Source organism: Gymnogyps californianus, chromosome 2 (assembly GCF_018139145.2).
Source record: "Gymnogyps californianus isolate 813 chromosome 2, ASM1813914v2, whole genome shotgun sequence".
Lineage (NCBI taxonomy): Eukaryota > Metazoa > Chordata > Aves > Accipitriformes > Cathartidae > Gymnogyps > Gymnogyps californianus.
Window position 1 is genome coordinate 137,083,675 of NC_059472.1, and position 16,440 is coordinate 137,100,114.

The window sequence follows — 16,440 nt, forward strand, 5'->3', positions numbered from 1 at the left end:
CAAGGCCTTGCTGAGGCGAGGGAAGGCAGGAGAGCCTGGTGACACTGGTGTTAGTGGAATAAACTGTGGGACAGGGCTGTACCTCCAGTCCCGTCACCCAGAGGCAGGGGCTTCCTGAGGGTCCCTGCTCCCCCTGCTTTGCACTCCCTTTCCTGGAGGAGAGCATATACCCATCTGTAACCAAGAGCCTCTCCAAACACCTAGCAGTCCAAGAGTCACCAGTGAAAGTATCTAAATAGGAAACGTAAGAGACATTCACTGCTTTTTCCATGCCAACTTCAGCAAAAGATAGATCATTTCACCAAACCAGCACAAACTGAAACTGAGCACCACGGTGCACATAAAGGTAAGCATTGGCACCTACCACCAGCAGCGATAACCACGCCACCACCAGTCCTTTGGAGAGACATGAATATTACTCTGTTCAACTCTTATCATTATGCAATAGCCTATGTCAGAGTGACTTTAATTGCTTTCCCCAGGAGAGATTTTATAAGCAGTGCGGCACATTTTGGAGCCCACAGAGGTCAGACAAAGCCTCTGGCTGGTCAGACAGAGGAGAGCAATGGGGACAGCATTACTCTGCAGGCCCAGAGACACCAACGCTGACAGTTTCTAGCTCTAGACACCACTGACAACTGACCAAAGAAATGCAGCAAAGGGCTCTTCAAACACAGTAACAACAAATTAGTCATTAGTCTCCCTATCAAAGTATTTCTCAAGAGTTCCTATCCTGTTTTTACATTCCTTATGGAAGAGGAATAGCAAGGTTACTGCAATACCCTCAGTGTTCTCTTTGAGCTCTTTTAAATGCAAGAAAGAGGCAGAAAATTCAGCAGTCTGCTTGGATACAGGATTATTTGATCCTCATCAGGATTTAAAGCGAGTCTTTCAGAATCACGGTACAGGACACAGAAATGTGTTAGAGTCCAACACCATCACTGCAGGGGATAGGAGTCCAAGGTGTAAGGGGGAATACACAAATTGGATCCTCATTCGCACTGAACTGCTGTTGGCACTGTAAGAGCTTTTTGTTGCATAGAACACACACCGTTTGGGGGATTCCCACCACTGAGCCGGGTAAGGCAAACTCCCAGAACTCAAGCAAGTCTAGAGCTTGTCAAAAGTAGGGTTCTTGGCTGCTAGCACACAAACCCTAGCTTTGCAACAAAAGTAACCTAACACCTACATCAACTCAGCATGCTGATTAGAAGGAGCTCTCCCATGTTTGCTGCGTAGTTCACCAGCCCTGTTCCAGAGGGCATCCATGGAGCTTTACTGCTGAAGGCCACTGAATTGAATGGCTTGACAGAAGGAGTACCACTGTAGTTCACTTTGCACAAAAAAAAAAAAAAAGAAAGAAAAAACCCACACCCCGCCAAAAACCATATGTGCACCACCCTATAAAGTATTACTGTTACCGAACAAAACCTGGAGTCACTTGTTTACTGAAGTTCATTTATTAGAAGGCAGTTATTAGGGCCAAATAAACATATCTAAGAAAAGTTTCTGTAATTAAATTTAACTTACTGCTTACCAACTAGTGTTTACAACCATGTTCAATAGCTTTTTTTTTTTTATAATAGCTTGCAAACATTGTCATATCTTCTTGCAGACTGTATTTTGGGGGGTTTTTTGTTTAAGTCTTTGTTCACACATCTCTACATTTCAATTTGTAATAATAATCACAGAAGGCTCAAAAAAAAACCAATGGCCCAACAAACAACATTACTACATGTAATAAAAATGAGATGAACACTTGCTAGATTCCCGTCCCAGGAACAGGGAAACTCCTAACCACTCTACCCAAAGCATCCAAGTGCAGCCTTGTTGGTCCTCTAGTCCTCTGCAGGAGCATAGCCCTGCACCACTCTCCTCTTCTTCAGGACTGAAAACTCTCTGAATCCCAGCAAATTCAGCACTGGTAAGTGGTTGTACTATGTTATGCATTATTAATTCACTGTCACAGGCCTGAGAAGCAATAGGTAAATGCTTTCTATGCGCATCTGCGGCGGAAGAGAGAAAGCAAGCTAACAGGCACAATGCAGCTTTTCAGTAGCAGTCTCAGTTCCAGCTGAGATATCTTCACAACCCCAGTTCAATCCACACAATACACAGAGTGAACAGGATGTTTACAGAAGCAGATAATATCTGCTTTGGAGTCTATGTACAGTTATTTTCTCACTAGAGATAACTGATAGGACATCATAGCACCTGGTCTCACATCAGAGATAACAAGCCTTCAGGAGGTACACTCTTACTGTGCTTTCACATGATGATATGGTGATTTAGGGGATGCAGATCTCCCAGGAAGTCTGCACGACACCTTTCTTTTTAAGATCAAGAAAGTACTTCAACAAAACAAAGTCTCACACTTTTCCCCAAGACTACAGAAATGCACAATATGCTCAGTTTAGTCATTCACTAAACACCACAGCTCATAGCACCATACCCTAAGATCTCTACTTTCTAGGTCTCTTCCTTCCTCTACTATACCTCCCAGCATTTCAGTTTGGCTTCCAAAAGAAGTAAGTTATATGTAATTTCAGAGCATTGGCTGTACTGGCTTTTGAACCCTTTAACCAACAAGTTTTTTGACCATAATAGATACTTAAGAAAGCATTAAATTATTACAATTTTCACAACACAGGGACAAGGAGACTCCTTTTCATACCACCTCCTAAGTTAGGGTTTTCTCATCAGAAAGGCTATTCAGTTACCCATACCTTATTAGAAGGAAACCTGGAGACCCAGAGCAGTTCATAACTTCCTCTGCTTACAGAGCTCCTTACTCACAGCTTGTTTCTCCACTCAGGTCACCCCTAACTACCAGCTAGCTAACTTTCTTTTAACAAATCCCTCTCACCCTCTAACAATTTCAGTCTGATTGCTGGTAGCTTTTCTGTAGTCACACGAGAGTGATGTAACTCCCAACACATGCAGAAGCAGGCACAGGTATTGCTAGACTCAATTATAGTATCAACGAGTAGGTGGGGATTTACTTACATTTTCAAAAAAGAAACATAAAGTTTAATATCTAAAAGCTGTTATAGATGGCAGTTTTGTTGCACAATTCTACAGCCTTATCTCGCTCCCACTGTATTCAATGAAAAAGCTACCTTTGCATACACAAGTAGTTTGACTGAGCCATAAAACACTATAAGAGGAAGTAATTTGGTTTACTGATTTCTCTAACAAGAATATCTAGACTGTGAAATGTAGTGTTCACGCTAAATAAAAGCTTTCGCTTCACTTTTTCTTAATATGTATTACTTAATATAGCGGTCTTTATATTTTCCTTTTACAAACAGCATAGTCATTGACCAGCACCCAGAAGCACTGGGGTGGCTTTGCTAGGAAAAGTACTGGAAGAGCCTCTCAGCTCCTGTAGATTGACACAGATTTCAAATGGCAGACACCTGCATTTTCCAGCAGAGTAGCTGGTACAGATTTGGGGCTATCATTTAGGATATAAATATAGACAGTTGGTGTAAAAGGCAGGTGTCTATATTTGAGTTAATCAGCTTATGCTTTGTGTAGAGCAGAGAGAGAAAAACAAGCCACAGGATGATTTATCTGACCTGCCTTAAATACCACTCCTGAACTAAGATGAATCATACCTTACATAAACATATTTCTTTCCATGAACTATAAAAAGATCTATAAATGCCTAAATTGGACAAGAATGCCTAATTTTGAGAGGTCTAATATTAGGTTAAATGAATCCTGACTGTTGTGCCTGTATTATACTGAAAACCCCCAGCACTGCTCCTGGGAGGGCGTTATAGACATGGTAAACTTTCCTTGGAGAGGTAAATAAGAAAAGGAAATCAGGTCGATGCAAGGGTACTCTAAACTTGACCCAAAGCACTTGAAGTCGGTAAGGATTTTCCAACACAAAATTATGGCCATCCCACTGAAAGTGGGAGTCACTGTTTGAAAGGAAGGGAGGAGGAAAAAAAAAAAGAAAGTGCTTTTTTTTTTTGGACTACATAGGGTTTGTGCTCTCTATAAAATTGGCTGGGCAAAGTAAGAGTGAAGAGCGTGTCTAGTCTTCTAAGCAGATCAATGCTCCCTAGTAAGGAAGTGCAAGAGCTGCTTTGTGCAGGCATGTACACGCAGCTAAAATGAATGCAAAGGGAGGATAAAATATTGCAGATTCAAACAGCCGGATTCTACACCCCCTGTGCAGAGGCTTAAGTGAATCCATAAGGAAAAAGCCAGAAGTGATGTAGGTCAGACTAAAGCCATCATTAATACAGGATCCCTGTATTAGTTCTACCTTTAAGAAAAAATGCTCTTCTATGCAAGAAGATACTATGTCCAGGCAAGCTGTACCCTTAGTAACACTGAGGATAATCTCAGGTTTATCTAGATGGGGTGAGCAAACATCAAGAGATTCAGCACTTCTACTGAGACTACAGCCTTCTCCAATTTTTATTTTTTTGGTGGTTTAGAGAACAGCCTGGAAATTTTACAAGCACAAGCTTTTCCACAAGACAGAGAAAACCCTGCATTTGATTTACTTCTACATATCACCACTGCTAAGAAAATGTACTTAGCGAATGAGAGGACTTGAAATTATATATTAAAGAAACTAAGGAAGGATATGTCCATGTTTCTGTTCTCTGTATATGTCCAATCCTACAACTGTTACTGCACAGGAATAGCTCTACTGACACTGATGAGAGAATTTCACTCACTGTGAGTGAGCTCCGCAAGTTTGTGCGATGTGTGTAGGTCTGATTTGCAAACGCTAACAATTGCAACTTTTAACTTAAGAAAAAATTTTCAAAGGTTTCCATTTGGAACTATGAGTTCACGCCATTTCATTTCAATAAACAAAATTAACTTTGAGATAGAAAAGGCAGCAAAACACAATAAGCATATTTTTTGTTTATTTACATTCCCCTCTAATATATATTTTTATTTCATGTGGTAAAAGGCAAAATTAATACTCTGTGCCAAGTTTCAGACAAGTGTGAAATTTCAAGTCTTATTAGGTTATTAAGTTTCTGAAATAAGGATTTATATTTATAAAAGAAGTGCTGACACAACCTGAGCTCTGAGCAGTGGTAATGCCACCACAACAGCATGGTTCATACGCAGTGTGAGCAGCCCAGATTACCTTATCCTAATAAAACGAAAGGTTTAAAACAGAGGCAATTATTTCAAAGAATCATATTTCTCGTGCTGTCATGTTTGCAGTCACATTTGGGTTTAAATGATGGGAAAACATGAATCTATTTATATATTCTCAAGTTACACCCACAAAACAGGATCCCAGAGAAATTCTCGCAAACAGGGTTTGCAAGAATACAACAGAAGTGCGTGTAGGTAGGTGTGCGTGCCTAGATGGATTATGTATGTAATCAACATGTAAAGCTCCATAATGCTGAAAATAATAAATTGTTGTGAATGTGTAAGGGTGGAAAGTGCATTTTACATGGATCATCTGCCCTAGTTCCTGTTCTTATTTTTGGAAAGCAATCAGCTCTTCGTGAGAACTCAGCACCACGCTGAGCCACCCTGGGGCTTTTCATGGCCCAGCCCTTCACTTTGCATTATCATCTGTTAGCAGCCACATCCTGTGCAGACTGATTCATTACAGCCAAGAAAGGCAATGAGAACAGGAGACCCTCTGAATCCTGAGGTCTGAAATCTCTAACATACTTCTCTCACTGTACTATATAAAATAAAGCTATCTTTTCAAAGGAATACCCAGCCATTTTTGCTATTAGTCCAAATAAAAGCTTATTTTAAGGTAATGTGTTATTTTAACTCAAGAGCTTTGCAAATCACCTTCACTTGAAAACTTTCGTATGCCTGGTTTGGAAGATCATATATTCATCCCAGTTTAATTCAGACATAAAACCAAGGAATTTTGACTATTTTTGCTTAATAGCTATGGTCAAATGCAAACAAAAATCAGGTGATCATAAATGGATCCAGCTTATGAATATTTATTCACTGATGAATATGAAATACATTATTATTTTCAACTATGGTAATATTTTTGTTTTCTGTGAAGCTGAAGCTCATGCGGTCAGAGATAATACAGTATGTTGAACTAGTATTTTTAAACTCTCAAATGCATTACTTTTGAAATGGTACGATTTCCTAATGCCTAACTATTGAACTATTGAAGTATGTTACAAGTCAATCAAAAAATCCAAATTACTGTTACAGTCTTTCTATTACTTTCCATTACACTGTATTTCTGTAATATCTTAATATCTCACAGCACTTTTAAACATGAATTTAAATGTAAGAGCAACTACAAGATTCTTGCTTTACACATAGATGAAGAGACTTCAGGGATAAAATGACCAGCGCTTAGTGGCTGGGATGGATGTACCAGTCTTCAGTCTTAAATTTCCAGCTTTCAACATTAACTCCAGTACTTTAAAACTAAATTATGTGGTTTGATGTATTTGTTTTAAAGTTGCAGTGTACAGCTGAGTCTTTGTACAGAATTTTTTCAAACAGTCCCCTATCATGATTACAGCAATAGCAGGACATAAGCAAACATTCTATGTAAGCAGTTTACATGACAGAGTGGCAGAAACACAGTTGCTGAACCATACAGAAATATAGTTCGCTGGTACCAGTGCTACCATAGCACACAGTGAGGGATGTGTATTGATGTGGCAATAGGAGATCTGTCAAAAAGCATCAGTGTGGGCTCAGTCCATGAATCCCATTTGTCTCCAGTGTAACATGACTGATTACAGCTGAATTACAGTGACTTTAAACGTACAAGTCAATTTTCTCAGCTAATTAAAATCAGGGAGGCTAGTATTTCTAAGGTTAGCACAATTCAGCTCCTATACAAAATACAGTATAATCAAGAAAAATGGAATAGATATCTCTGATTCAAATAGAAACTCAATAGCTGGAGTTCAAGGGAAATAGTGCTACTAATAATCTGTAGATTGCCATTTTACTGTATCACTTATAACAGGAACCAAATAGGAATAAACTGTGTTTGCAGAGACACTGATCCATTAAACTATGTTTCACAAAGAATCCAGTTTCTTTGAGAAACTAAACTGACCCAAAGAAACACCTCAGACAGCTAAAAACATACATCATGGATATATAAATTCAGTATTACTGTGGAGACCTTACACTCATGGTCTGCAAATGGTTGAAGGCATCTTAGAGACCATCATGCAACTGGTGTCAAAAAAACAGCAGCAGCCCATGCCTACAACAGCATCCAATAATTACAAGACCAGCAGAGTTCAGCTAATGTTAGAAACAAGAAGATATTTTTAGAAAATTTCCCTCTTTTAGGTCATCTTTGTCCATGTTAAGCCAGCTTTACAAAAAGACTGGGTTTTAGCTAACCAAGTCACTGCAGCAAAGGTGAACACTCTTTCCTGACCCTCTTCACTCACGAACTCATCCTTATGACACCCAACTCAATGATGTTCCAATATCAAAACTTGTTAAAGCTTTCAGGGCAAATGACATTGAAATGGGAGAGGGATGAAAATGTTATGCTCCAAAGGAAATTATTCTTATTTATCATTCATAAAGTGGTAACAGAAGATAAGCGGTTACAGGGTTGGTGGTACCTCTGGACTGTGTGTAGTGTCTGAGGTATCAGGCTTCACACCTTTACCTCGCCTGACCTACATTCTAACATTCTGCTATTTTTAGAAAAGACCTTGAAATACAGCAGCTGGTGAGCCAGCCAGGAGCCCTCAGCATGTTTAACAAGGCTCAACACCCCTGCTAACCTTCTCCTTTGTCAGTGGACTCAGAGATTAATGCAGTGATTAGGTGGCTTTCTTAAATGAGGTATTGTTTCATTTCAGCAATAGGAAAGTACAGTGCATAAAACAATAAAGATTTTAAACCAATTAAGCAGCCTAAAAGCATATCTATTTCCCTTAGGGCTCAATGTGTCTTGAAAAGCTAGGAAAACCCAACAGTTTCAAATCCTCTCTCCCTCCACACACCCCAGAGCCAACAACTGTACTTGACCTTCTCCTTTCTAACTATTCTGTCATCTTTAGCTCTTAGTTCTGGTGGAGCAGCTGTGTAAATATAGATGGAACTAAGAAATCATAATCTTCATAGCTCAGATATTATCATCTCTTACCTTCCTGAGCTGTTTGCAAGCAGGTATTTAGTCTGGAAGAACTATCTGGCCTCCCTGCTTACTTTTTCTCCTTAGATTTTGGGTTTGCCTTTGAACAAAATCAATATGTGAATACTCGGTGACTGTGCCATTCGCTGGGCCCCACAGCGAGCAGGCAGGCTGCAGGCAGCATCACCCAGCCGCCACACAGGTGCCTCAGATCACTCACAGCCAGCACCAATAGAACAGGACACTGGCAGGGAGGAAACTCAAGTCCTTAATTTGCTGCTTGTGATTTTTTTCAGCTAGGTCTTTGAAACTGCATTTTTGCTGCTTTACAGCTGGTTTAAGAAGACTGACTAATGCTTTAAAGAAGGGCAAGGTTACCAGCTACATATCAGCCCTTTATTTTGTTCTCAGACAGGTAGGATGCCTGTGGGAGCCCATATGACAACCCCAGGCATCACCCTGCTGCGAAGTCAGGCTGTGTATTTCCCTTCAGTTTAAAAACACATGCAAGAGTTTATCCACACAGCTCTGCAGTCTTGTACTGCTCCTAAAAATAATCACAGCCTCCAGAGCAGCGTGAGAGAGACAGGCCTTCACATACCTATGTCAGTCAGGATTTAAGGGGGGGAAAAAAAAAGCTTTCCTCATCCCCCAGACTAAACAAACAGGAGACGATGCCCATTCACAGCTCCCTACACATCCCTTCCAGCAGCAACAGGAGTTGTTTTGGCTCAGGAACACAAAGCTATCGGCTGTCAGAGCGGGGCTCTAAGCTGTGACCCTCTCAAAAGATGAGTCAACCCACCAGTAAAGTGAAAGCACTGATCCAAAAAGCACCGATTCATGCCTAGATTTCTCTCAGAAGTTAAAGGAAGACAGTATCATGAGCACACATTTGCTAGCCTTCATGCATTGCAATCTGTACAGTTGAATCAAGATTGCATGTTAGGGTAGGTGCCCTATATATAGTGTATGCAGATTGCCTACGTTTTCCATACTCTGCCTTACCAAGTTCTTCTTTGTAGCATCAATGCAGTATCTAAATCCTCCTCCAATGCCAAGAATGACAGTGACCTCTCAACAAAAAGTTTCAGCCAGACAGTAATTAACACCCTGCTATTTGTAAACAAATGATCCGAGATGCAGGTAACCCACCCAAGAAGGCAGAGCTGCCTTCACACAGACCTGCTGGGGGGTCCAGAAGGGCTTAGCTAGCGCCCCCCCCCCCCCCCCCCCCCCCGCCCCGCAACCAGACTGCTTTCAGCTCCTCGCTGCTCTGTGACCACTGCGTCACAGGCAATGAACTCCTGCAGGACCCAAGTGCTGCGTGAGGCGGTAGAGCAGCAGCACCTTTGTGAGTCAGGCTGGGAACCGCGGACTGGCTGTGGGTACTGCTTTCCACACAAAGGATCAATCACGTCTCAGTAAAACGGAAAAATTCGAAGAGAGAAAGGTTTCACCTACCACCTGGCTGAAAACCATCATTTATTTTTTTTTCAAATGTAAATGCACATTCAGTGCAACACAACTTCACAGTGATGTCAAGAACCTGAAGGAGTCTCGCCACCCTACAGTACTTTTTCTAGCTGAAACGGTCATAAGCTAATACACAGCTACGCAGCCAGAAAACAGAGACCAGATCCTGAAGGCTGGTTAACTTTAAACGATTGCACGTGCATAAACAGCTGAGGCAACGCCATACCAACTTTTGTAAGCTAAGACAACAGCAATAAGGTTACAAGACCTTGTGGCTTGTTCGTTTTTTAACAGTGCTGCACCGATTTAAATGCAATTCCATACCTCCTTAAAGTAGCAGCAGTTTAAGATATTTAACTTACCTAGTGCCTTGAAGAACAGTGTGTCACTTGTAGCCTATTTTAGCAAAAATTATTTTAAAATTTAAGTTGCGTAACTCCAGCACTGTAACAAAATTACACCTGCTTATTCAGCTCCTCTAAAGATTTTCTTACACATACCAGTATTTAGGCCAGAAGTGTCAATTTATCATATGGAAGAGAGTGATCCCAGGCTGACAGAACTATGCCAGCAGAAACTCAATCGGCTAAGATACCAAATGCTCTACTGCAATCACCATTTTGTTCATAGTTGAAGACTTTGTCATAGTAATACAAAACACAGTTTCGGAGGTACAGCTACATTTGTATATTTTACTCAGAACAGTTACTGTAATATTCCAGCAAAACAGTTCTAGTACAGATAAAGGTATAGCTTGAATGTAAAACTCATCCCCCACTCAAAGTTTTCTACTTCCAAGTCAGTATTAAATATCATATGTAACAACCATGACATTTTAGAAACACTACTCTCCACCTTCTCTCACTTCTTCCTCCAGAGTGCTAGAGTACAGATCAGTTATGTCTTTGTATTTAAAATCATTCACTGAAGTTTTTATACATAGAAGAGTTTAGGGAGACTGTCACCAGATAAACACTGACATGTTTAATATGCAGAACAAAATACAGTTCACTTTTTCAAGCAGGATGCCTTTTCAACTATTCCCAATAGAAGCCTAATGAATACCTAAAATGAAGCAATTATTATTTGGTACTGTACAGTTTGTTTACTGGGTACAAAGAGCCAGCCTGTTATCTCACCTTCCTCAGCCTAGTAGTACTATACACCTGATAGGAAGGAAAATGTTAGCCAGATTATACCAAATTCGTAGGACTCAGCATCACCAATATAGCTTTTTCTCAAGACTATTAGTTAGTAACCTACACTTTGATGTGCCATCAGTTACATAAACAGAAATTAAAATACCAGGTTTTTGAGATAGGTTTGGATATTCTTGTTCAAACTTAGCACTTTTGACTTGCAGGCTAAATGAAGTTTGTCTTGTCTATGTTCGGGTCCTGAAACTAATTAGAAGCTTCCAGATCTCTTGCCACATTCTACTCACTGCCGTAAAATCCAAGGAGGAAATTCACCCAAGGCTTAAGTACACGTGAATCCCTCAGACAGCTTCAGATATATGAGCCTGCAGATACTAAATTAAGTACCACCTGTGAGTACATGTGATAAATGCCCAACATCGCCTATTAAACATAGCACGTACCACAAAATAGGTTCAGCTATATAAAAGATTTTTCAAATTATGCAAGATCCATCACTTCAGAAAGGAGTCACTGCAGTTCATATTTCTTCTGTGAATATACAGACATGCCATTGATTTAAAGTTTTTAATGAGATACCTGCAATTTATAACACTGTGACATTTATGAGCCTCTCCACATTTATAAGACTTTGGTTTTCAACAGAAATAGTTCTACTGTTACTAGAATAAATACGTGCACAGAGGTTGATGAGAACATACTGCTGCAGTACAAGAAGTCAGACACCTTCTCTCTGCAGGCTTGTTTCGAATTGTTTATTGAGGTTTAAGAAGTCATCCACATTTCTATAAATATAGACATTACTTGAGTAAGTGACTTACAATGTCACCAGTGCAGGTACATATATAACCAACATACAAAAGCTCCACTGGAAGCTACTTCAGTTTATTCAAAAAGGACCAAGATGACATTAAAAAAAAAAAACCAAACAGCTGTCACTTTCAGTTATTGAAGACACTAAAGTGCATTTTTGGTTACCTCCTGGATGAACAGCTGCTGGTTAAAAAGTTTGATATTTTGTTTTTAAACATATCTAAGTTACATTGATTGACATTCAGGTTTGTAGCTGTCATCCTCCTGATACATGGCAGCAGGTAAGAAAAATGTATTACTTTGCTGGTTGAGTAAGAGGAGGAAATAGATTTTGCCTTTTTTTTTTTTTTTAAACTTTTTTTTTTTTTAATCTGGTATTTCCAACAAAAGTTTAAAGAGAATCTAACATTCTGATGAATTTTTACAGCACCACTAAAGTTAGTCTTAAAAATCCAGGCTCTGTTTTAGCCCTTTTAATTGCTAGCCAAGTATCTAAAGAGTCACTTGAAGCTCTGTACCAGTAAGAAAAACTACCCTCCCTTTTCCGTCAAGCACTATCCTGCCCAGTTAACACTGTTTGCACACTCTGTAAACAAGAACAGCTTAAAGCATAATTAAAGCAGAACACAGGCCCATCTTGAAAATCTTCTTCCCCCACTCCCCCCCCCTCCCCGCCCCCGGTAGTGTCAACTGTTTGAGTGTATAAAGCATTATTACATTCCTAACCACAAAATACTTTAAGAGTCACGATAAAAAAAGCATACGTTGAAAGTGACATAGCAATACCACTTTAATAAAATGGGGTATTTTGGGGAGATACAAGATGTGCTCTGCTAATTTTAACTCCGTCTTTACTTCATTATAATTCTGTTTTATTGCCAGAAAAGTCACCAGTAGAGCAAAGAATGCTGCACTGGTTAGAACCACAACAGCCAGAGTTGTTCTTTATAGCTCCTTTACTGCAATTAATTTACTTTTAACTTGATAGTAGGAGGACATAATACTCATCATTCAGAAATAAATTACTAATTTTGAGTAACAGTTTAAACCTGATTAGCAGTGTATAATGATGAATGGCTACTTCTAAAAAATAAAAACCTTACATACCAAAAACATGCTATATGTTGGGAAACCACTTTTTCATGCTCCAACGTGTTGTTTACATTTTTTACTTGTCAAAAAGTCTTTTTTTTATCAGTTGAAGAATCCACAGCACTTAAATTTCAAGTATTTGAACTGAACATGATTCAATTTCAAAAAGTGCCAAATTAAAGAAAAACTACACATGTAGCCAAGCTTTCATAGAAATCCCCAAACAAGGTAAAAAACAGCCTCTCGAAATAATGGGTTACTAGCTTCATACATGTTTTTAAAGCTGTATAATGTTCACCTAAACACTCCACTTACGAGCATTAGAAGTTTAAAAACACAGAACACCTTCAATGCAAATTGCTTGCAGAGGGCACCCTCAAACATATGAATACAACACTAAGCAGAAAACCCTCATCTTATTTGGCTATTTAGACATCCATGTCACATTTACCCACCCATCCATTTCCTGATAGTATTACATCATCTATTAGGGCTTCTGAAATAATGCAGAGCCATAAAACTCAGAAGAGACTAGTAAAAAAAAAAAAAGTTCCATAACTGCACAGCCTTCCACACGGCAAGGTTGTGCAACTGATTGTTTAACGTAACTAAGCTTAACGGCATCCAAACAAGCAGGCCTGGGTTTGGAAGCTGTCTTATGTCAAATTTTGACCATGTAACTACTCTAAAATAGAAAGGTCAAAATAGAACTCATCTCTTCTTTTTCTGCTGCCTCAACATTTTCCTTCGCTTAATTATCATATCATGTAGTTTCTCCAGTCCCTCTTTGAGTCCATCTCCAATGATTGCACAGGTAGGCTGCAAATGCCAGGGAGTTGAAGAACTCAGCTCACTCATTGCTAACATTTTCTCAATTTCAGAAAGGGAGAGAGAGTTCCTCAAGTCCTGCTTGTTAGCAATGATAAGGACAGGCACTCCTTGATTTTCAGATATCCTAGTAATCTTATGAAGTTCTGTTTTGGCCTCCTCCATTCTCTCAACATCGACAGAGTCCACCACAAACACAATGCCATCGGTGCACCTTGTGTACGACTTCCACAGCGGCCTCAGCTTCTCCTGGCCGCCTACATCCCAGAAGTGGAAAGTGACCGTTTTCGAGTTGCCCAGCGTCACTTTGATTTTCTCCGTATTAAATCCTTTAGTGGGGACAGTGTTGACGAACTCATTGAACTGCAGTCTGTAGAGCACGGTCGTCTTTCCAGCGGAGTCCAATCCCAAGATGACAATGTGGAAACTCTGGAAAGAAGGCAGGCTGGAGAGGATCGGCGTCTGGTCCGAGAGTCCATTCCCCATTGCCAGAAGGGAAGGTGACAGCAGGCTGCCACGAGCAGAGGCCGGCTCCCACGGCTATGCTCGCCACCGCGCTAGGCTCGGATCCTGCCAACGACACAAGCGGCGTTAGCCCACAGCTGACCCCCCCCTTCCGCCTCGGCCCGGGGCTTCGCGGCCACAACGCGCCGGCCAGCGCCGCCGCCCCGATTGCGGAGGCGGCCGCAGGCAGCGCGACGCGGAACACCACACGTCCCCCGCCCGGCCCAGCGGCCTCTGCCGCCCCGCGACGCGGCGGCGGCCGCTACCGACACTGCAGCTCGCCGGGCACCTGCGCCCCTCACCACCACCATCATCACCACCACCACCACCGCCGCCGCCACCGCCACCATCACCACCGCACCGCCTCGCCTACCGCTTGGCCCCGCCGGCGGGCGCGTCCCTCAGCGCGGGGAGGCGACAGCAGCCCGCGACCCCATGCCCGCACGCCGCGTCCGCCGCACGCGCCACTGCCGCCGGTGCTACCGCTCCTGGTGCTACCGCTCCTGCTCGCACCGCCGCTGCCGCGACTCCCTCGCATCTGGCGGCGAGGCGTCCCCCAGCCCGCGCCTAGCCCCGCGCGCTCCGCCCCGCCTCCCCCATTGGCTCCGCCGCCCGGCGGGGGCGGGGAGGAGGGCGCGCTCCCCCTCGCCTATTGGCCGGCGGCACCGGCCACTCATCGGAGAACCCGATTTTTACCGTCCTCAACCGAACGCTGGGGCCGAGCGCGGCCGGGGAGGGGGCCGCGACCTCCGCAGCGGCGGGGGCGCACACCCCTCTCCGCCCACGCCCTGCCTGAGCGACCCCACTCCTCCCTCCGTCCCCCGCGGGGCGGAGTCACTGCCTTACACGGCCTCGTCGGGGAAAGCCGCCGCCGCCGCGCCCTCCGCCCACACCGCGCGCGCCCGTGCCCCAACGGGCGGGCGGCGCCAGCAGCCTCTCACCCCCTGCGGCGGGCGGGCGGCAGTGCCTCGCCCCCTCGCCGGAGGCGCGTGCGCTCATTGGCTGCGTGTGCTGTCACTCCAGCCCCGCCCCCTAGCGGCGCCTCACAGCGCACCTGCGCCACTGCCGGGGATGCGCTGCCCAACCTCCTCCCCTGCGCAGCCGGCGGGGGGCCGGCGGAACGCCCTTCCCCGGTCGTCCTTTGGCGCTGAAAGCCCCCAAGGAAAGCCTCGCGGGCGCGGGGCAGACGCCGCCTCTCCGGGGCGGTAAGGGGGCGCCGCTGAGGCCGCTCCGTTCGACCGGCCGTTGCGTCATCCTTCCCCTACCACTGGCCGCTCCCGTAGGCGCCGCGCGCCCTCCCGTCGCCTAGCAACGGGCTTCAAAGCGGCAGCTCGCGGGCCGCCTTCCCCCAGCGGCGGGCCTGCCCACGTGACCTGCCGCGGCCTGTGCTCGCGGGGCTCCGCCCGGCCCCCGCCCCACCGGAGACGCGGCCATGGCGGGGCTGTGTTTAGCCCTGGCGGCCCCCTCGGAGCGGTTCTGGGAAGGCGCGGGTGAAGAGCAGTGCCCAGGGAGGTTGGGGTGCTGCAGTGCGGTCGGTACTGCTGCCAGAGGCGCAGTAAATGGCCTTACAGCTCCTGATCTCTTGGAGTGACGCAGCAAGTATCCCGGGCTCTAGGCCACCGTCGTGCCTCAGCGGCTGTGGAAAAGCCCGTTGGCTGCCTTGCTCCCTCCACCGGGGACCTCCGCAGACACTGATATGGGTGAAGTTCGAGGGGAGGGAAGTGCTGTGAGCAGGGTTTCTTGGTGGTGGTGCATAAATGAGCGGTCCAAGGCCCCAGGCCCGGCTGGATGTTCTTACTGTACTCTTCTTGCCTTTCGCTTGTCCCCATGAAAGAGGAGACAAACCGTAGGGAGGAGCTGAGAATAACTGAGTGGATGAAATTGTCCTGTTAGATGCCTGGCACGCAGAGATAGCAGCGGTGCTCAGGTCTGAATGAACATAAATGTCACCTAGCTTAGCTACGAGGAAGGTTTCCCGCAGCACAAGGATATGTTAAGTAATTCTGCATTTTAATATGTAAGCCTGATTTGAGCAGTGAAGTTTTTCAAAGTCAGAACTAACAGCTAGCGTCTAGTAAGATATTTTCGTATGTTTCTGTTTCCAGAGCGTGCAGGTTTTAGAGGAGGCCTGGAGGAGTGTTTCTCCATCGTTTCTGTTCCTTCCCATGGCTCTTTTCACTTACTGTGTTCACCACTGTAGTTTTTATACAGCTGTGGCAATTGTAGATGGTTACTTCTGCCTGTGCTGGATGTACACCAGCTCAGTGTAAAATACCAGTAGCACACAAAAGGCTCAGATATGCTGACTTCAGAGCAGAGCATACTAGAAAAATCTTCATCTATAACCCTTAGTTAGAGAAAATTTAAATCAATCTTTTTGATAAAAGCATATGTTTAACTGCTAACTAAAGCTATTGTGCCACTGAAGTCTACCGTTCCAAGTGTATGTTTTCTGTACTTTGTCCCACG

The 16,440-nt window shown here is 43.7% G+C and overlaps 1 protein-coding gene and 1 long non-coding RNA gene across 2 annotated transcripts in view; both read right to left on the reverse strand.

The window, feature by feature from the left end:
* The window catches only part of LOC127013590 (uncharacterized), a 54,981-nt gene extending 52,200 nt beyond the window's left edge, over positions 1–2,781 (reverse strand). Inside the window, exon 1 of the long non-coding RNA XR_007766095.1 lies at positions 2,727–2,781. This is a non-coding gene — a long non-coding RNA (uncharacterized LOC127013590). The remainder of the gene's footprint in view (positions 1–2,726) is intronic.
* A 9,538-nt stretch (positions 2,782–12,319) lies between these two features.
* Positions 12,320–14,479, reverse strand: ARL4A (ADP ribosylation factor like GTPase 4A). Its single transcript, XM_050891047.1, has 2 exons — positions 14,345–14,479; positions 12,320–14,037 (listed from the first exon to the last, which is right to left on the reverse strand). The coding sequence occupies exon 2, from the start codon at positions 13,951–13,953 to the stop codon at positions 13,351–13,353; it is 603 nt and encodes a 200-aa protein (XP_050747004.1). The 5' UTR covers positions 13,954–14,037; positions 14,345–14,479; the 3' UTR covers positions 12,320–13,350.
* Between the last annotated feature and the right edge of the window lie 1,961 nt (positions 14,480–16,440).

Excerpts from the sequence above, each read along its gene's own strand:
- ARL4A (XM_050891047.1), bottom strand. The coding sequence starts at position 13,953 with ATGGGGAATGGACTCTCGGACCAGACGCCGATCCTCTCCAGCCTGCCT.